Source organism: Dendropsophus ebraccatus, chromosome 7, assembly GCF_027789765.1.
Source record: "Dendropsophus ebraccatus isolate aDenEbr1 chromosome 7, aDenEbr1.pat, whole genome shotgun sequence".
NCBI classification, from domain to species: domain Eukaryota; kingdom Metazoa; phylum Chordata; class Amphibia; order Anura; family Hylidae; genus Dendropsophus; species Dendropsophus ebraccatus.
Genome location: NC_091460.1, coordinates 1,301,660 through 1,321,346, shown reverse-complemented (window position 1 = coordinate 1,321,346; position 19,687 = coordinate 1,301,660). Strand labels below are relative to the sequence as shown.

General features: G+C 49.2%; 2 protein-coding genes across 2 annotated transcripts in view; one reads left to right on the top strand and one right to left on the bottom strand.

Annotated features, from left to right (window-relative positions):
- The window catches only part of LOC138797158 (zinc finger protein ZFP2-like), a 427,215-nt gene that overhangs the window by 83,191 nt on the left and 324,337 nt on the right, over positions 1–19,687 (top strand). The window lies entirely within an intron of this gene.
- On the bottom strand, positions 1,882–8,035 carry LOC138797188 (zinc finger protein 501-like). Its single transcript, XM_069977027.1, has 2 exons — positions 7,818–8,035; positions 1,882–2,798 (listed from the first exon to the last, which is right to left on the bottom strand). The coding sequence occupies exons 1-2, from the start codon at positions 8,020–8,022 to the stop codon at positions 1,954–1,956; spliced, it is 1,050 nt and encodes a 349-aa protein (XP_069833128.1). The 5' UTR covers positions 8,023–8,035; the 3' UTR covers positions 1,882–1,953.

Here is a 19,687-nt window from a genome sequence, read left to right as displayed (position 1 = left end):
GCAAGCGAGAAAACCTCATAAAAATAATGGATGTGGCACTTTATACGATTAGCCTTTAGTCGCCGTTGACCCGGAGGCAGCCAGGTGCTGGTAGCTGGGGCTGGTTGTAGTACCGAGTGGTGTAAGCCCGCCCTGGGGCACAGACACACGCCAATTACAGGGACTGTCTCATCAGAACACGTCTGATTGTATAAAGTTTCACATTTTTTGAGAATTTTTGGTGACATTTTTTCTAATTTTCCATGTTTCTCTATATTATATAATAATCCTGATATCCTGCAGTTCTCATTGTCACCACTGGGGATAAAACTAAGCTGAGACTTCCTGCTGTGTCTGTGGTGATAAGAGGCTGCAGTAAAGTGATCTGTACAGCATTGCAGCATCATGTGACACCACTAGATAGAGGAGACAATAGCAGCTCCCTATGGTGATAAGAGGAGGCTGCAGTAAAGTGATCTGTACAGCATTGCAGCGTCATGAGACACCACTAGATAGAGGAGACAATAGCAGCTCCCTATGGTGATAAGAGGAGGCTGCAGTAAAGTGATCTGTGCAGCACTGCAGCGTCATGTCACTCCAGTAGAGATGACAATAGCAGCTCCCTGTGGTGATAAGAGGAGGCTGCTGTAAAGTGATCTGTGCAGCACTGCAGCGTCATGTCACTCCAGTAGAGATGACAATAGCAGCTCCCTGTGGTGATAAGAGGAGGCTGCTGTAAAGTGATCTGTACAGCATTGCAGCGTCATGTGACACCAGGTCACATGACGCAGGTTCTTCACAGGTCACAAAGCGCACTCAGTAATGTCTCACATTCATCCCTAGGGGGCAGAGTCTGTCTATTGTCATCTATGTCCATGAGCCTGGCTGTAAAGCATTTCGCTAAATGTTGTGAAGAGCAGCCCAGGCAGAATGGCTGCCCCCATAACAAAGTACAAAAATTGAAATAAAAATTACAGACAAATTGAAACAAATCAGAAAAATGAAAAAAAAGTTTTATATCCAACTCTAATCAGTAACAGAAAATCTAGGTGGCGCCGTCCCTTTAAAGTTCTAGTCCCTTGTCGTGAAGATGGAGTCCCAGGTAACTCATCCACTTCAGTAACTTTAGTTGGAATACTTCTTAAAGTGACAGTACAGGCGTTGGCATATGTTTGTATACACCAGTGGTTTTGCACTCAGAGATGATTGCCAGTATAGCAGAAAACTAGTAAGGTTAGCGAGGCGACGTGGATACAACGGCCTCTGGTGCGGTAACTTGTTCAGAGGACTAGGGGGGGGGGGGGGGGTCACCAGGGGGAGCTGTGAAGACTTTACATAGAAGATTCCCGCACTCACAGCTCTTGCCAGAAGGCGACGATGGAGCGATGTCAGTGGGCGAGTTGGCCGCTTGCAGCTTTTCCGACCACTAGGCACAATCCTTTGAGACTGATGGTTTGGGAGGTAACTGGGGTGCGGGGTCCGTCCCCTCCCTATGGATATCAGCTAGATGGGCATGTAGTGTAGAAGGGGGGCTGTGAAGACTTTACATAGAAGATTCCCGCACTCACAGCTCTTGCCTGAAGGCGGCGATGGAGCGATGTCAGTGGACAAGTCGGCCGCTTGCAGCTTTTCCACCCACTGGAGACAATCCTTTGAGACTGATGGTTTGGAAGGTAACTGGGGTGCGGGGTCGCGCCTTGTGTTCTTACCTCCTCCCATTCATGCAGCACACCCACTCCTGCTCTGATCCACACGCTCCGGGCTCTATCGGTGCAGCCTGCCTCCAGCTGCCATGACAATAGATCCCACTAATCCGTCACCTATGACAGCTGCCATACTACATTATATATATATATATATATATATATATATATATATATATATATATATATATATATGGTGGCACTCCGCTGCTGAGGCACGGCTCTCCAGCCTGCTTCACACACACCCTTACTGCACATTTGCAGGAAGGCTTTAATATATCTTCTCTTCTGTGTGACTCCTTTTATGTTTAACAAGGCTTGACTTATCTGAAAAACTTTTTCTACATTCTGAACATGAATATGGCTTCTCTCCGGTGTGAATTCTCTGATGTTTCTCACGATCTGACCTTTGTGTAAAACATTTCCCACATTCTGAACAAGAATATGGCTTCTCCCCTGTGTGAATTCTCTCATGTGTAATAAGATATGATTTTTTCGTAAAACATTTCCCACACTCTGAACATAAATATGGCTTATCTCCTGTGTGATTTCGCTCATGTGAAACAAGACTTGTTTTGTGTGTAAAGCATTTGCCACATTCTGAACATGAGTATGGCTTCTCACCTGTATGTCCTCTCCCATGTCTAACAAGTTCTGATTTATTTTTAAAGCGTTTCTCACATTCTGAACAGGAGTATGGCCTCTCTCCGCTGTGAGTTCTCTCATGTCTAAGAAGTTTTGATTTATTCATAAAACATTTGGCACATTCTGAACATGAATACGGTTTCTCTCCTTTGTAGCCTCTGTCCTGTGGAAGATTTTGAGTAAAACATTTTCCATAGTTTGAACACAAGTACAGCTTCCTTTTTGCACAACTTCCATGTTCACCACAGTAAACACTTTCCTGCTCCGTCCCTGTGGCAGCAGTGTGTGATTGGTCAGGAGAAGGTTCCTCATGGTCAGGAGGATTATATGATAGATCTGTAGTGTGACATCCTGGATGTACAGTAAGGGGGAGGAGGGCTTCTCCTGAGGAGCGCTGCTCCGCACCTTCAGCCTCTTCTTTATAATTCAGCCATAACATGAAGGTTTCCTCAGGGTTCTTGGTAGGATTTTCTGTTAAGGTGAAAAGGAATTTGGTGACATCTTTCCAAACCACAAAGTACAAAGTAACCGGGAACATTTCTACTTTGCTGGAAACAAATGAGATCAGTATCTGTCTGTCGGACAGACGGACAGTCCGTCCGTCTGTCCTTCCGTCCGTCTGTCCTTCCGTCCGTCTGTCCTTCCGTCCGTCTGTCCTTCCGTCCGTCTGTCCTTCCGTCAGTCTGTCCTTCCGTCAGTCTGTCCTTCCGTCAGTCTGTCCTTCCGTCAGTCTGTCCTTCCGTCAGTCTGTCCTTCCGTCAGTCTGTCCTTCCGTCAGTCTGTCCTTCTGTCAGTCTGTCCTTCTGTCTGTCTGTTTGTCTGTCTGTCTGTTTGTCCTTCTGTCTGTCCTCTATAGACTTCCAAACGCCTGAACCGTTTGACCCCAAATTTGGCCCACAGATACATTGGGTGCCCGGGAAGGTTATTGCGAAGGTCCCGTCCCCGCCAGATGTACAGGAGGGGAGGGGGAGGGGAAAGAGAGGCGCCCCATAGAGATGAATGGGAAAATCTCCTCACTGCACACACAGGTGATATAATTAGCTGCAGCAGACACGGCAGTTGGAGCCTTAGCAACCAATAGGATTACTGCTTTCATTTTCACAGGGAGCAATGGTTGCTAGGGAAGCTGCCTCACAACATCCACAGTAATAACTGGTAGGCCCCCTACTCCAACTATACAGTACAGGTATACAGGACCCCCTACTCCAACTATACAGTACAGGTATACAGGGCCCCCTACTCCATCTATACAGTACATGTATATACAGGACCCCCTACTCCATCTATACAGTACAGGTATATACAGGGCCCCCTACTCCATCTATACAGTACATGTATATACAGGACCCCGTACTCCATCTATACAGTACATGTATACAGGACCCCCTACTCCATCTATACAGTACATGTATATACAGGACCCCCTACTCCATCTATACAGTACATGTATACAGGACCCCCTACTCCATCTATACAGTACATGTATACAGGACCCCCTACTCCATCTATACAGTACATGTATATACAGGACCCCCTACTCCATCTATACAGTATATGTATATACAGGACCCCCTACTCTATCCATACAGTACATGTATATACAGGACCCCCTACTCCATCTATACAGTACATGTATATACAGGGCCCCCTACTCCATCTATACAAAACATGTATATACAGGACCCCCTACTCCATCTATACAGTACATGTATATACAGGGCCCCCTACTCCATCTATACAGTACATGTATATACAGGGCCCCTACTCCATCTATACAGTACATGTATATACAGGGCCCCCTACTCCATCTATACAGTACATGTATATACAGGGCCCCCTACTCCATCTATACAGTACATGTATATACAGGACCCCCTACTCCATCTATACAGTACATGTATATACAGGACCCCCTACTCCATCTATACAGTACATGTATATACAGGGCCCCCTACTCCATCTATACAGTACATGTATATACAGGACCCCCTACTCCATCTATACAGTACATGTATATACAGGGCCCCCTACTCCATCTATACAGTACATGTATATACAGGGCCCCTACTCCATCTATACAGTACATGTATATACAGGGCCCCCTACTCCATCTATACAGTACATGTATATACAGAGCCCCCTACTCCATCTATACAGTACATGTATATACAGGGCCCCCTACTCCATCTATACAGTACATGTATATACAGGACCCCCTACTCCATCTATACAGTACATGTATATACAGGACCCCCTACTCCATCTATACAGTACATGTATATACAGGACCCCCTACTCCACCTATACAGTACATGTATATACAGGACCCCCTACTCCATCTATACAGTACATGTATATACAGGACCTCCTACTCCATCTATACAGTACAGGTATACAGGACCCCCTACTCCATCTATACAGTACAGGTATACAGGAGCCCCTACTCCATCTATACAGTACATGTATACAGGACCCCCTACTCCATCTATACAGTACAGGTATACAGGACCCCCTACTCCATCTATACAGTCAGGGCCGGCTCCAGGTTTTTGTGGGCCCTTGGTCAAGAGAGCCTCAACGGGCCCCTTCAAATAGCAAATTATATGGCTTCCTTGTTAGATGGTCTCTAGCTCTTGATTCTGTGTAGTGGATCAGCTGTGTTATATTCGTATTATCCCCCCTCCTGTATGAGTGTGTATATATCTATCTCTCAGGCACATATATACACACACTCATACAGGAGGATAATAAGTATATAATACACTGCTGATCACCTTTTTCACCTCAGGGCACACCTACCAAATAAAGTTTGACAAAATAATGGAAATAAAACGTAATTCGGTAACTCACAGGTGACATCTTCTTTGATCTGAGGCGATCGCTCTCGTTTCCTCTCCCTCTTGCCCAGACCTCCATGATGATTTCTTCAAGTTACAATTCATCTCTTCAGAAACTGCCAGACAAACATCTTAGACTCCGCACATTTCCAGAAACTTCCTTCCCTTTTCCCACCCATAGGCTCCCATACAGTAGTCATTCTGCTGCTTGGTGTCATGTGCAGTAAAGTGAGGAGGTATGTGGGTCCCGTTTGTAGGATCCTGTGCTGTCCCCCCCATATAGTAAAAATGCCCTCTGTCCCCATAGTAATGTCCCCTGCCCTGCCCCCATAGTAATGCCCCCTGCCCTGACTGTCCCCATAGTAATGCCCCCTGCTCTGCCCCATAGTAGATGCTTCCTCCTCTGGCCCCATAGTAGATGCCCCCTCCTCTGGCCCCATAGTAGATGCCCCCTCCTCTGGCCCCATAGTAGATGCCCCCTCCTCTGGCCCCATAGTAGATGCCCCCTCCTCTGGCCCCATAGTAGATGCCCCCTCCTCTGGCCCCATAGTAGATGCCCCCTCCTCTGGCCCCATAGTAGATGCCCCCTCCTCTGGCCCCATAGTAGATGCCCCCTCCTCTGGCCCCATAGTAGATGCCCCCTCCTCTGGCCCCATAGTAGATGCCCCCTCCTCTGCCCCCATAGTAGATGCCCCCTACTCTGCCCCCATAGTAGATGCCCCCTCCTCTGCCTCAACACAAAACAAAACAAAGAAATCATACTCACCTAATCAAGGGAACGGGTCCTCTTCTCCCTGGCTTCTCCCTTCTGTAGGCCACGGGGACGGATCCTCTAGCAGGCGCAATGACATCATCGCTCTGTGCCTGCTGAGTAGATCACGTCCATGCAGCGCTGCGGAGGAAGGCCCAGCCCTGGACGTCATGGAGAGGGAGAGTGGTGACCCGTCGCATCCGCCCAGCACTCGCACCAGCAGCGCGCACCCCCCACCCTCCCGGATGTCAGCGGTGCCGACAGCGAGTCCGGGCGATGCGGTGAGTGGCTCATTGCTCGGGCAAGTGCCGGGGGGCCCCTTGAGCAGCTGTGGGCCCCGGCACTTGCCCGAGTAAGCCGTGTGCTGACGCCAGCCCTGTATAAAGTACATGTATACAGGACCCCCTACTCCATCTATACAGTACATGTATATACAGGGCACTACAGGTATACCAAACTGTGACTTGGTAACACTGCCACACCAGACCTGACCAATACCGCCATACTGTAACTGGATAACACTGCCAAACCAGACCTGATCAATACCACCATACTGTGACTGGATAACACCGCTATACCAGACCTGACCAATACCGCCATACCCCCCTCGAAAAGACACCAGATTTTCTTGCAAGTCTGAACGGGAGGGTACTGCCCCTCTGCAAGGTGCTACCCTACGCACCAGACCATGGGTGCCTAATGGTAAAGACCCTGCAGGTATACAGGACACTACAGGTATACAGGACCCCAAAACTATACACTACAGATGCACGGTACCTCCTCCAACTATATACTACAGGTATACAGGACCCCAAACTTTCCACTACAGGTATACAGGACCCCAAAACTATACACTACAGGTATACAGGACCTCCACCAACTATATAATTCAGGTATACAGGACCTCCACCAAATATATACTACAGGTATACAGGACCCCAAACTATACACTACAGGTATACAGGACCCCAAAACTATACACTACAGGTATACAGTAACTCCACCAACTATATACTACAGGTATATAGGACCCCAAACTATACACTACAGGTATACAGGACCTCCACCAACTCTATACTACAGTTATACAGGACCCTCAAACTATGCACTACAGGTATACAGGACCCCTGAACTATATACTACAGGTATACAAGACCTCCACCAATTATACACTACAGGTATCCAGGACCCTCAAACTATAAACTACAGGTATACAAGACCTCAACCAACTATACATTACAGGTATACAGCACCAAAAAATCCCGTCCCAGGTGTCCTGTAGTGCCGACCGCTTTGCCGCTTTTCAGCACCAACTATATACTACAGGTATACAAGACCTTCACCAACTGTACACTGCAGGTATACAGGACCTCCCTCAACTATACACTACAGGTATACAGCCCCCCAAACTACACACTACATGTATACAGGACCCCCCCCAACTATACACTATAGGTATACAGCCCCCCCAACTATGAACTACAGATATGCGAGACCCCTAAAAACTATACATTGTGGGTATACAGAACCCCTCCAACTATGCACTACAGGTATACACTAATTCCACTGATTAACTCAGAGGAAACAATACCTTTAGCTTGGCCTCCTGGGCACCTTAGAACAAATCTAATTAACACACTGACACTTTATACCCGGGCAGCGCCGGGTACATTTTCTAGTATATATATATATATATATATATATATATATATATATATACACACACATATAGACACACACACACATATATGTATATATATATATATATATATATATATATATATATATATATATATATTATCACATATTCCTGCACTTCCACTAGTGAGCGGCTGCAGCGTCCAGTGCAGAGTACAGCGAAATCAGTATCAGCACCGGGGGATCAGCAGCCATATACCATACCTGGTATAGCAGCTCCCGGCGCCTCCTCCTCCTTCACCTCACTCATACACGGGGGATCGCCCCTCATCCTCTCTTCTTCTGCTTCATCCTCCACTTTAATATTAGTCACCTGATCTCCCCCCTGATGGGACATATAGAACAATTCAGTACAATCCAGCAGACAGGAGGGAAAATCTAACACATCAACATAAGAAACCAGCAACATGTATCTATCAGCCTCATCACATCTATGAGTGCAGGAGCAACAACCACCAGCACCGGGGGGCGCTATAGAGATATAGTGCTATAGCATCAGCCTCATCTACCTGCTGATTGTCTGCTGGGACATTTCCCTCTGGACAGTCCTGAGAATACAGAGGATGGGGACACCTCTCTGGTGGATTCCTGTCACTGCCTCCATCTGTAGGGAACACACAGGGAGACAATCCATTATACACTGCTACATGTCATCAGGAGGAGGATGGGGGAAGGAGGATGGGAGGAGGAGGAGGATGGGAGGAGGATGGGAAGAGGAGGGGAGGAGGATGGGAGGAGGAGCATGGGGGGAGGGGGGGAGGAGGAGGATGGGAGGAGGAGGATGGGAGGAGGATGGGGGGAGGATGAGGATGATCTAGGGGCCCCTCCCCCCTGCTCTGTAGAATCAGGAAGGTCTCCTCTTACCTTGTGCTGTGAGGCCGGGCGGCTGATCCTCCATCATGAGCGGCTGCTCCCCCCGGTACAGATCCTTGTGTCCTTCTACATACTCCCACTCCTCCATGGAGAAATAGACGGCCACATCCTGACACCTTATAGGAACCTGACACACACAATGATCACACAGTCATCCCCCCCAGCCTGCTGCCTCCTGGATTACTCTATCATCTCCCAGCATTCCCCAGTGTAACCTCTCCAGTCAGCAGCTCAGTCATCCTGTGGGTGAGTTCTAGGATCTTCTGCTCATGTATCAGTGATGGAGGCTCCGTGATGGGGCCCCGGGCCCTGCTCCGCCCTCCTGACTCCTGGGGGAAGGCCACACCCTCCCCCCATGTCTTCTTCACTATGGTGTAATCCTGGGGATGGAGAGAGACAATGAGGGGACTGAGCCCAGTATTCCTGCCTCCTCCTCACTACAAAGAGGAGATTGTCCCCCTGTATAGAGCTCTAGTGAGGAGGAGGAGGAGGAGACACATCTGGACTACTGGGGTCAGTGCTGGAGACCACCGCACCTACAAAGAGGAGACCAGATCCAGAACATAGAGCGGGGGAGGGAGGGAGGGGCCAAAGAGCCCAGACAACAATGGTGGAAATCTAGAGAAGTTACCTCTCCGGTCAGCAGGCGGATGATCTCCAAGGTGACGTGTAATATTCTCTTACTGATCTCATTCCTGTCCTTCTCCATCCTTGGGGGGTCATTCAGGAGGAGGAGCGTCTGGGGGAGAAGAGGAGACAACTGGAGCACATGGAGGGTCTAGTCCTGCCGGGGCCTTTATGTCACAGCCAGGGGCCCCAAACCATACAGGGGCCACAGCATATGTAACATCCCTCCTCCTGTAAGCTTACCTTACTGCTGGGGTCACACTGATAGTAACACAATGTAACATCCCTCCTCCTGTAAGCTTACCTTACTGCTGGGGTCACACACTGATAGTAACACAATGTAACATCCCTCCTCCTGTAAGCTTACCTTACTGCTGGGGTCACACTGATAGTAACACAATGTAACACCCCTCCTCCTGTAAGCTTACCTTACTGCTGGGGGGTCACACACTGATAGTAACACAATGTAACACCCCTCCTCCTGTAAGCTTACCTTACTGCTGGGGGGTCACACACTAATAGTAACACAATGTAACATCCCTCCTCCTGTAAGCTTACCTTACTGCTGGGGTCACACTGATAGTAACACAATGTAACATCCCTCCTCCTGTAAGCTTACCTTACTGCTGGGGTCACACACTGATAGTAACACAATGTAACATCCCTCCTCCTGTAAGCTTACCTTACTGCTGGGGGGTCACACACTGATAGTAACACAATGTAACACCCCTCCTCCTGTAAGCTTACCCTACTGCTGGGGTCACACACTGATAGTAACACAATGTAACACCCCTCCTCCTGTAAGCTTACCTTACTGCTGGGGTCACACTGATAGTAACACAATGTAACATCCCTCCTCCTGTAAGCTTACCTTACTGCTGGGGGGTCACACACTGATAGTAACACACTGTAACATCCCTCCTCCTGTAAGCTTACCTTACTGCTGGGGGGTCACACTGATAGTAACACAATGTAACACCCCTCCTCCTGTAAGCTTACCTTACTGCTGGGGGGTCACACACTGATAGTAACACAATGTAACACCCCTCCTCCTGTAAGCTTACCTTACTGCTGGGGGGTCACACACTGATAGTAACACAATGTAACATCCCTCCTCCTGTAAGCTTACCTTACTGCTGGGGTCACACACTGATAGTAACACAATGTAACATCCCTCCTCCTGTAAGCTTACCTTACTGCTGGGGTCACACACTGATAGTAACACAATGTAACACCCCTCCTCCTGTAAGCTTACCTTACTGCTGGGGGGGTCACACTGATAGTAACACAATGTAACACCCCTCCTCCTGTAAGCTTACCTTACTGCTGGGGTCACACACTGATAGTAACACAATGTAACACCCCTCCTCCTGTAAGCTTACCTTACTGCTGGGGTCACACACTGATAGTAACACAATGTAACACCCCTCCTCCTGTAAGCTTACCTTACTGCTGGGGTCACACTGATAGTAACACAATGTAACATCCCTCCTCCTATAAGCTTACCTTACTGCTGGGGGGGTCACACACTGATAGTAACACAATGTAACATCCCTCCTCCTGTAAGCTTACCTTACTGCTGGGGTCACACACTGATAGTAACACAATGTAACATCCCTCCTCCTGTAAGCTTACCTTACTGCTGGGGTCACACACTGATAGTAACACAATGTAACACCCCTCCTCCTGTAAGCTTACCTTACTGCTGGGGTCACACTGATAGTAACACAATGTAACATCCCTCCTCCTATAAGCTTACCTTACTGCTGGGGGGGGTCACACACTGATAGTAACACAATGTAACATCCCTCCTCCTGTAAGCTTACCTTACTGCTGGGGTCACACACTGATAGTAACACAATGTAACATCCCTCCTCCTGTAAGCTTACCTTACTGCTGGGGTCACACTGATAGTAACACAATGTAACACCCCTCCTCCTGTAAGCTTACCTTACTGCTGGGGTCACACTGATAGTAACACAATGTAACATCCCTCCTCCTGTAAGCTTACCTTACTGCTGGGGTCACACACTGATAGTAACACAATGTAACATCCCTCCTCCTGTAAGCTTACCTTACTGCTGGGGTCACACTGATAGTAACACAATGTAACATCCCTCCTCCTGTAAGCTTACCTTACTGCTGGGGTCACACACTGATAGTAACACAATGTAACATCCCTCCTCCTGTAAGCTTACCTTACTGCTGGGGTCACACTGATAGTAACACAATGTAACATCCCTCCTCCTGTAAGCTTACCTTACTGCTGGGGGGGTCACACACTGATAGTAACACAATGTAACACCCCTCCTCCTGTAAGCTTACCTTACTGCTGGGGTCACACTGATAGTAACACAATGTAACATCCCTCCTCCTGTAAGCTTACCTTACTGCTGGGGGGTCACACTGATAGTAACACAATGTAACACCCCTCCTCCTGTAAGCTTACCTTACTGCTGGGGTCACACACTGATAGTAACACAATGTAACATCCCTCCTCCTGTAAGCTTACCTTACTGCTGGGGTCACACACTGATAGTAACACAATGTAACATCCCTCCTCCTGTAAGCTTACCTTACTGCTGGGGACACACACTGATAGTAACACAATGTAACATCCCTCCTCCTGTAAGCTTACCTTACTGCTGGGGTCACACACTGATAGTAACACAATGTAACATCCCTCCTCCTGTAAGCTTACCTTACTGCTGGGGGGTCACACACTGATAGTAACACAATGTAACATCCCTCCTCCTGTAAGCTTACCTTACTGCTGGGGGGGTCACACACTGATAGTAACACAATGTAACATCCCTCCTCCTGTAAGCTTACCTTACTGCTGGGGTCACACTGATAGTAACACAATGTAACATCCCTCCTCCTGTAAGCTTACCTTACTGCTGGGGGGGTCACACTGATAGTAACACAATGTAACATCCCTCCTCCTGTAAGCTTACCTTACTGCTGGGGGGGTCACACACTGATAGTAACACAATGTAACACCCCTCCTCCTGTAAGCTTACCTTACTGCTGGGGGGGTCACACTGATAGTAACACAATGTAACATCCCTCCTCCTGTAAGCTTACCTTACTGCTGCGGTCACACACTGATAGTAACACAATGTAACATCCCTCCTCCTGTAAGCTTACCTTACTGCTGGGGTCACACACTGATAGTAACACAATGTAACATCCCTCCTCCTGTAAGCTTACCTTACTGCTGGGGTCACACTGATAGTAACACAATGTAACACCCCTCCTCCTGTAAGCTTACCTTACTGCTGGGGTCACACTGATAGTAACACAATGTAACACCCCTCCTCCTGTAAGCTTACCTTACTGCTGGGGTCACACTGATAGTAACACAATGTAACATCCCTCCTCCTGTAAGCTTACCTTACTGCTGGGGGGTCACACTGATAGTAACACAATGTAACACCCCTCCTCCTGTAAGCTTACCTTACTGCTGGGGTCACACACTGATAGTAACACAATGTAACACCCCTCCTCCTGTAAGCTTACCTTACTGCTGGGGTCACACACTGAGGAGCAGAGATCTCCACACACAACACAACAGCAGTGACTGCCCGGCCAGGAGCTGCTCTGTGACCGGTAGGTAGATGCTATTTCCAAGTGAATCTATGTCCCCTTGATGACATCACGCCCATGTGACTTGTGTGGGAGGAGCTTATGGTTTCCCGGCCTTTCCTAGCAGTAGTGAGGAGGCAGGCGGTCAGGGTCTGTCTGTGTCCCCGGCTTTCTGTGAGGTAGGAGATGACAGTAATGGCCGTGTGAGGAGTTTCTGGACATTGGAATTGGTAAGCTGCTCTCTGAGGACATTTTTTATGAAGTTTTGCAGGGTCAGTGGGTCTGTAGTAATGTGTAATGCGATGGTCTGCAGCAGGGGTCTGTAGGAGTGATGATCTGCAGGGCAGATGGGGGGCAGGGGCCTGTAGGAGTGATGGTCCGAGAGGGAGAGGAGCCGCGCAGACAGTGGCTGTCTTTGGCACCAAGCACCCCAAGCGATCGCTTGGGGCCCCCAACATCCAGGGGAGCCCCCACGCCCCGCTCTTGTGCTCAAGACCGCTGGACAGGGCCACTGCCCCGCTTGCTGCTGCCATCTGAACTGTAACTATGAGCACTCGTAATGAGCGCTCATAGTTACATGCAGCAGCACTGACAGGGTGGGAGACATTGGCTCCCTTCCTGTCAGTCACTCTTGTGGCCGCAGGAAGGGTTTTCCCTGCGGTCACAAGCGGCAGCTTTGTCCTTGTGGTGCCGGCGCTGTGACATCACTGGAGCATCGGCGCCAGGACAAGGGGAGTGCGGCCTCTTGTGATCGCAGGGAAAACCCTTCCTGCGGCCACAAGAGTGAAGAGAAGAGGAGACGCCCGGACCCAGGTGAGTATAAGTGTTTGTTTTATTGTGTTATATACTATATGGGAAGGGGAGCACACAGGGGTCTGTTTAACTGGGGAAGCACACATCGGGGGTCTATATAAATGGGGGGAGCACACAGGGGGGCTATAGACTACTGGGGCAGCAGAATGGGGTCTATATACAACTTGGAGAGCACACAGGAGGTCTATATCCAAGTGGGGAGCACACAGGGGGGCTATATACTACTGGGTGAGCACACAGGGGACTATATACTATTGGTGGGGCACACAGGGGGTCTATATACTACTGGGGGAACATACAGAGGGTCTATATACTACTTGTGAGGCACACAGGTGGTCTATATATAACTGGGGGATCACACAGGGGTCTGTATACTACTGGGGCAGCACACAAGGGGTCTATATAATACTGGTGGGGCACACAGGGGGTCTATATACTACTGGTGGAACCACACAGGGGATTTATATACTACTGGAGGAGCACACAGGGGTCTATATCCAAGTGGGGGAGCACACAGGAGGTCTATATCCAAGTGGGGAGCACACAGGGGGGCTAAATACCCCTGAGGGAGCACACAGGGGGCCTATATACTAGTGGGGGAGCACACAGGAGGTATATATACTACTGGGGGAACCACACAGTGGGTTTATATACTACTGGAGGAGCACACAGGGGTCTATATCCAAGTGGGGGAGCACACAGGAGGTCTATATCCAAGTGGGGGAGCATACAGGGGGGCTAAATACCCCTGAGGGAGCACACAGGGGGCCTATATACTAGTGGGGGAGCACACAAGGGCTGTATACAACTGGGGGCAGCACACAGGGGGTCTATATACAACTGGGGCAGCCCACAGGAGGTCTATATACTTCTGGGGGAGCACGGGGGGGGGCTATATAAAACTGGGGGAACACACAGGGGTCTATATACTACTGGAGGAAGCAAACAAGGGGTATATACTACTGGGGGCAGGACACAAGGGGTATATACTATTGGGGGCAGCACACAAGGAGTATATATTACTGGCGGTAGCGCACAAGGGGTATATACTACTGGGGACAACACACAGTGGTCTATTGTTTTGGAACGCGTGTCAAGGGGGGGGGCCCCAGACATAACTTCGCTTGTGGCCCCAGAAATGCTAAGACCGCCCCTGCGCGCAGAGGATGAAGGAGGTGCCGGGAGAGGAGACGCGCAGAGGATGAAGGAGGTGTCGGGAGAGGAGACGCGCAGAGGATGAAGGAGGTGCCGGGAGAGGAGAGCGCGCTGCCACCAGAACGCTGCCAGGGAGCAGGTGACAGGTGAGTTGAAGTTTTTTTCTAGAACAACTAATTGGGGGCACAGAGGGGCCAATAAAATATATCTGGCACAGAGGAGGGCATAAATCTGATTGGGGGCACAGAGGAGGGCATAAATCTGATTGGGGGCACAGAGGAGGGCATATATCTGATTGGGGGCACAGAGGAGGGCATATATCTGATTGGGGGCACAGAGAAGGGCATATATCTGATTGGGGGCACAGAGAAGGGCATATATCTGGGGGCAAAGAGGAGGGCATAAATCTGATTGGGGGCACAGAGGAGGGCATAAATCTGATGGGGGCACAGAGGAGGGCATAAATCTGATTGGGGGCACAGAGGAGGGCATATATCTGATTGGGGGCACAGAGGAGGGCATATATCTGATTGGGGGCACAGAGGAGGGCATAAATCTGATGGGGGCACAGAGGAGGGCATAAATCTGATTGGGGGCACAGAGCAGGGCATAAATCTGATTGGGGGCACAGAGGAGGGCCTTAAACGTATTTGGGGCATGGGGGGGGGGACCAAAACTGATAGAGGGGGGGGGGGGGGTGGTAAAACTGGGGACACAGAGGGGGCAAATAAACAATATGGCGGGGCTACATGGCTCCAAGGGGGGGTGGTATATGGCTCCAAGGGGACTTGTAGATAACTAAACTAGAAGATAAGGGGTGTAGTAGTTGTAATTTTAGGAGTGGGGGGGGGGGGGGGTTGTAGTAGCCGCAACATCAGTGCAAGCAGTAGACTAGTATTCGGGGGAGTACTAGACTAGTATTGGGGGGAGTAGTAGAGTAGTATTGGGGGGAATAGTAGAGCAGTATTGGGGGGAGTATTAGACTAGTATTGGGGGTAGTAGTAGAGTAGTATTGGGGGGAGTAGTAGACTAGTATTGGGGGAAGTAGTAGACTAGTATTGGGGGGAAGTAGTAGACTAGTATTGGGGGGGAGTAGTAGAGTAGTATTGGGGGGGAGTAGTAGAGTAGTATTGGGGGGGTAGTAGAGCAGTATTGGGGGGGTAATAGTAGAATAGTATTGGGGGGGTAGTAGAGCAGTATTGGGGGGAGTAGTAGAGCAGTATTGGGGGAGTAGTAGAATAGTATTGGGGGGAGTAGTAGACTAGTATTGGGGGGAAGTAGTAGACTAGTATTGGGGGGAAGTAGTAGACTAGTATTGGGGGGAGTAGTAGACTAGTATTGGGGGGAGTAGTAGACTAGTATTGGGGGGGAGTAGTAGAGCAGTATTGGGGGGAGTAGTAGACTAGTATTGGGGGAGTAGTAGACTAGTATTGGGGGGAGTAGTAGACTAGTATTGGGGGGGTAGTAGACTAGTATTGGGGGGGTAGTAGACTAGTATTGGGGGGGTAGTAGACTAGTATTGGGGGGAGTAGTAGAGTAGTATTGGGGGGGAGTAGTAGAGCAGTATTGGGGGGAGCAGTAGACTAGTATTGGGGGGGAGTAGTAGACTAGTATTGGGGGGGAGTAGTAGACTAGTATTGGGGGGGAGTAGTAGACTAGTATTGGGGGGAGTAGTAGACTAGTATTGGGGGGAGTAGTAGACTAGTATTGGGGGGGAGTAGTAAACTAGTATTGGGGGGGAGTAGTAGACTAGTATTGGGGGGAGTAGTGGACTAGTATTGGGGGAAGTAGTAGACTAGTATTGGGGGGAGTAGTAGAGCAGTATTGGGGAGAGTAGTAGAGCAGTATTGGGGGGAGCAGTAGACTAGTATTGGGGGGGAGTAGTAGACTAGTATTGGGGGGAGTAGTAGACTAGTATTGGGGGGGAGTAGTAGACTAGTATTGGGGGGGAGTAGTAGACTAGTATTGGGGGGGAGTAGTAGACTAGTATTGGGGGGGAGTAGTAAACTAGTATTGGGGGGGAGTAGTAGACTAGTATTGGGGGAGAAGTAGACTAGTATTGGGAGGAGTAGTGGAGCAGTATTGGGGGGGAGTAGTAGAGCAGTATTGGGGGGAGTAGTAGACTAGTATTGGGGGGAGTAGTGGACTAGTATTGGGGGGAGTAGTAGACTAGTATTGGGGGGAGTAGTAGAGCAGTATTGGGGAGAGTAGTAGAGCAGTATTGGGGGGAGTAGTAGACTAGTATTGGGGGGGAGTAGTAGAGCAGTATTGGGGGGAGTAGTAGACTAGTATTGGGGGAGTAGTAGACTAGTATTGGGGGGAGTAGTAGACTAGTATTGGGGGGGTAGTAGACTAGTATTGGGGGGAGTAGTAGAGTAGTATTGGGGGGGGAGTAGTAAACTAGTATTGGGGGGGAGTAGTAGACTAGTATTGGGAGGAGTAGTAGACTAGTATTGGGGGGAGTAGTGGACTAGTATTGGGGGGAGTAGTAGACTAGTATTGGGGGGAGTAGTAGAGCAGTATTGGGGAGAGTAGTAGAGCAGTATTGGGGGGAGTAGTAGACTAGTATTGGGGGAGTAGTAGACTAGTATTGGGGGGAGTAGTAGACTAGTATTGGGGGGGGGTAGTAGACTAGTATTGGGGGGAGTAGTAGCCTAGTATTGGGGGGGGTAGTAGACTAGTATTGGGGGGAGTAGTAGCCTAGTATTGGGGGGAGTAGTAGACTAGTATTGGGGGGAGTAGTAGACTAGTATTGGGGGGAGTAGTAGAGCAGTATTGGGGGGAGTAGTAGACTAGTATTGGGGGGAGTAGTAGAGCAGTATTGGGGGGAGTAGTAGACTAGTATTGGGGGGAGTAGTAGACTAGTATTGGGGGGAGTAGTAGAGCAGTATTGGGGGGAGTAGTAGACTAGTATTGGGGGGAGTAGTAGAGCAGTATTGGGGGGAGTAGTAGACTAGTATTGGGGGGAGTAGTAGACTAGTATTGGGGGGAGTAGTAGACTAGTATTGGGGGGAGTAGTAGACTAGTATTGGGGGGGAGTAGTAGAGCAGTATTGGGGAGAGTAATAGCCTAGTATTGAGTGGGAGTAGTAGAGCAGTATTGGGGGGAGTAGTAGAGTAGTATTGAGGGGGAGTAGTAGACTAGTATTGGGGGGAGTAGTAGAGCAGTACTGGGGAGAGTAATAGCCTAGTATTGGGGGGAGTAGTAGACTAGTATTGGGGGGGGGGGGGGGTAGACTAGTATTGGGGGGAGTAGTAGACTAGTATTGGGGGAGTAGTAGAGCATTATTGGGGGGAGTAGTAAAGTAGTATTGGGGGGAGTAGTAGAGTAGTATTGGGGGGAGTAGTAGAGCAGTATTGGGGGGAGTAGTAGACTAGTATTGGGGGGAGTAGTGGGAGCAGTATTGGGGGGAGTAGTAGACTAGTATTGGGGGGAGTAGTAGAGTTGTATTGGGGGGAGTAGTAGACTAGTATTGGGGGGGAGTAGTAGACTAGTATTGGGGGGAGTAGTAGACTAGTATTGGGGGGAGTAGTAGAGTAGCATTGGGGGGGGAGTAGTAGAGCAGTATTGAGGAGAGTAATAGCCTAGTATTGGGGGGAGTAGTAGACTAGTATTGGGGGGGTAGTAGAGCAGTATTGGGGGGAGTAGTAGACTAGTATTGGGGGAGTAGTAGACTAGTATTGGGGGGAGTAGTAGACTAGTATTGGGGGGGTAGTAGACTAGTATTGGGGGGGTAGTAGACTAGTATTGGGGGAGTAGTAGAGTAGTATTGGGGGGGGAGTAGTAAACTAGTATTGGGGGGGAGTAGTAGACTAGTATTGGGAGGAGTAGTAGACTAGTATTGGGGGGAGTAGTAGACTAGTATTGGGGGGAGTAGTAGACTAGTATTGGGGGGAGTAGTAGAGCAGTATTGGGGAGAGTAGTAGAGCAGTATTGGGGGGAGTAGTAGACTAGTATTGGGGGAGTAGTAGACTAGTATTGGGGGGAGTAGTAGACTAGTATTGGGGGGGGGTAGTAGACTAGTATTGGGGGGAGTAGTAGACTAGTATTGGGGGGGGTAGTAGACTAGTATTGGGGGGAGTAGTAGCCTAGTATTGGGGGGAGTAGTAGACTAGTATTGGGGGGAGTAGTAGACTAGTATTGGGGGGAGTAGTAGAGCAGTATTGGGGGGAGTAGTAGACTAGTATTGGGGGGAGTAGTAGAGCAGTATTGGGGGAGTAGTAGACTAGTATTGGGGGGAGCAGTAGACTAGTATTGGGGGGAGTAGTAGAGCAGTATTGGGGGGAGTAGTAGACTAGTATTGGGGGGAGTAGTAGAGCAGTATTGGGGGGAGTAGTAGACTAGTATTGGGGGGAGTAGTAGACTAGTATTGGGGGAGTAGTAGACTAGTATTGGGGGGAGTAGTAGAGCAGTATTGGGGAGAGTAATAGCCTAGTATTGAGTGGGAGTAGTAGAGCAGTATTGGGGGGAGTAGTAGAGTAGTATTGAGGGGGAGTAGTAGACTAGTATTGGGGGGAGTAGTAGAGCAGTACTGGGGAGAGTAATAGCCTAGTATTGGGGGGAGTAGTAGACTAGTATTGGGGGGGGGGAGTAGACTAGTATTGGGGGGAGTAGTAGACTAGTATTGGGGGAGTAGTAGAGCATTATTGGGGGGGAGTAGTAAAGTAGTATTGGGGGGAGTAGTAGAGTAGTATTGGGGGAGTAGTAGAGCAGTATTGGGGGGAGTAGTAGACTAGTATTGGGGGGAGTAGTGGGAGCAGTATTGGGGGGAGTAGTAGACTAGTATTGGGGGAGTAGTAGAGTTGTATTGGGGGGAGTAGTAGACTAGTATTGGGGGGGAGTAGTAGACTAGTATTGGGGGGAGTAGTAGACTAGTATTGGGGGGAGTAGTAGAGTAGCATTGGGGGGGGGAGTAGTAGAGCAGTATTGAGGAGAGTAATAGCCTAGTATTGGGGGGAGTAGTAGACTAGTATTGGGGGGGTAGTAGAGCAGTATTGGGGGGAGTAGTAGACTAGTAT

Excerpts from the sequence above, each read along its gene's own strand:
- LOC138797188 (XM_069977027.1), bottom strand. The coding sequence starts at position 8,022 with ATGTTGCTGGTTTCTTATGTTGATGTGTTAGATTTTCCCTCCTGTCTG. Across the intron at positions 2,799-7,817 it reads GCCGGGAGCTGCTATACCAG|AAAATCCTACCAAGAACCCT; the intron begins GTATGGTATATG and ends TCACCTTAACAG.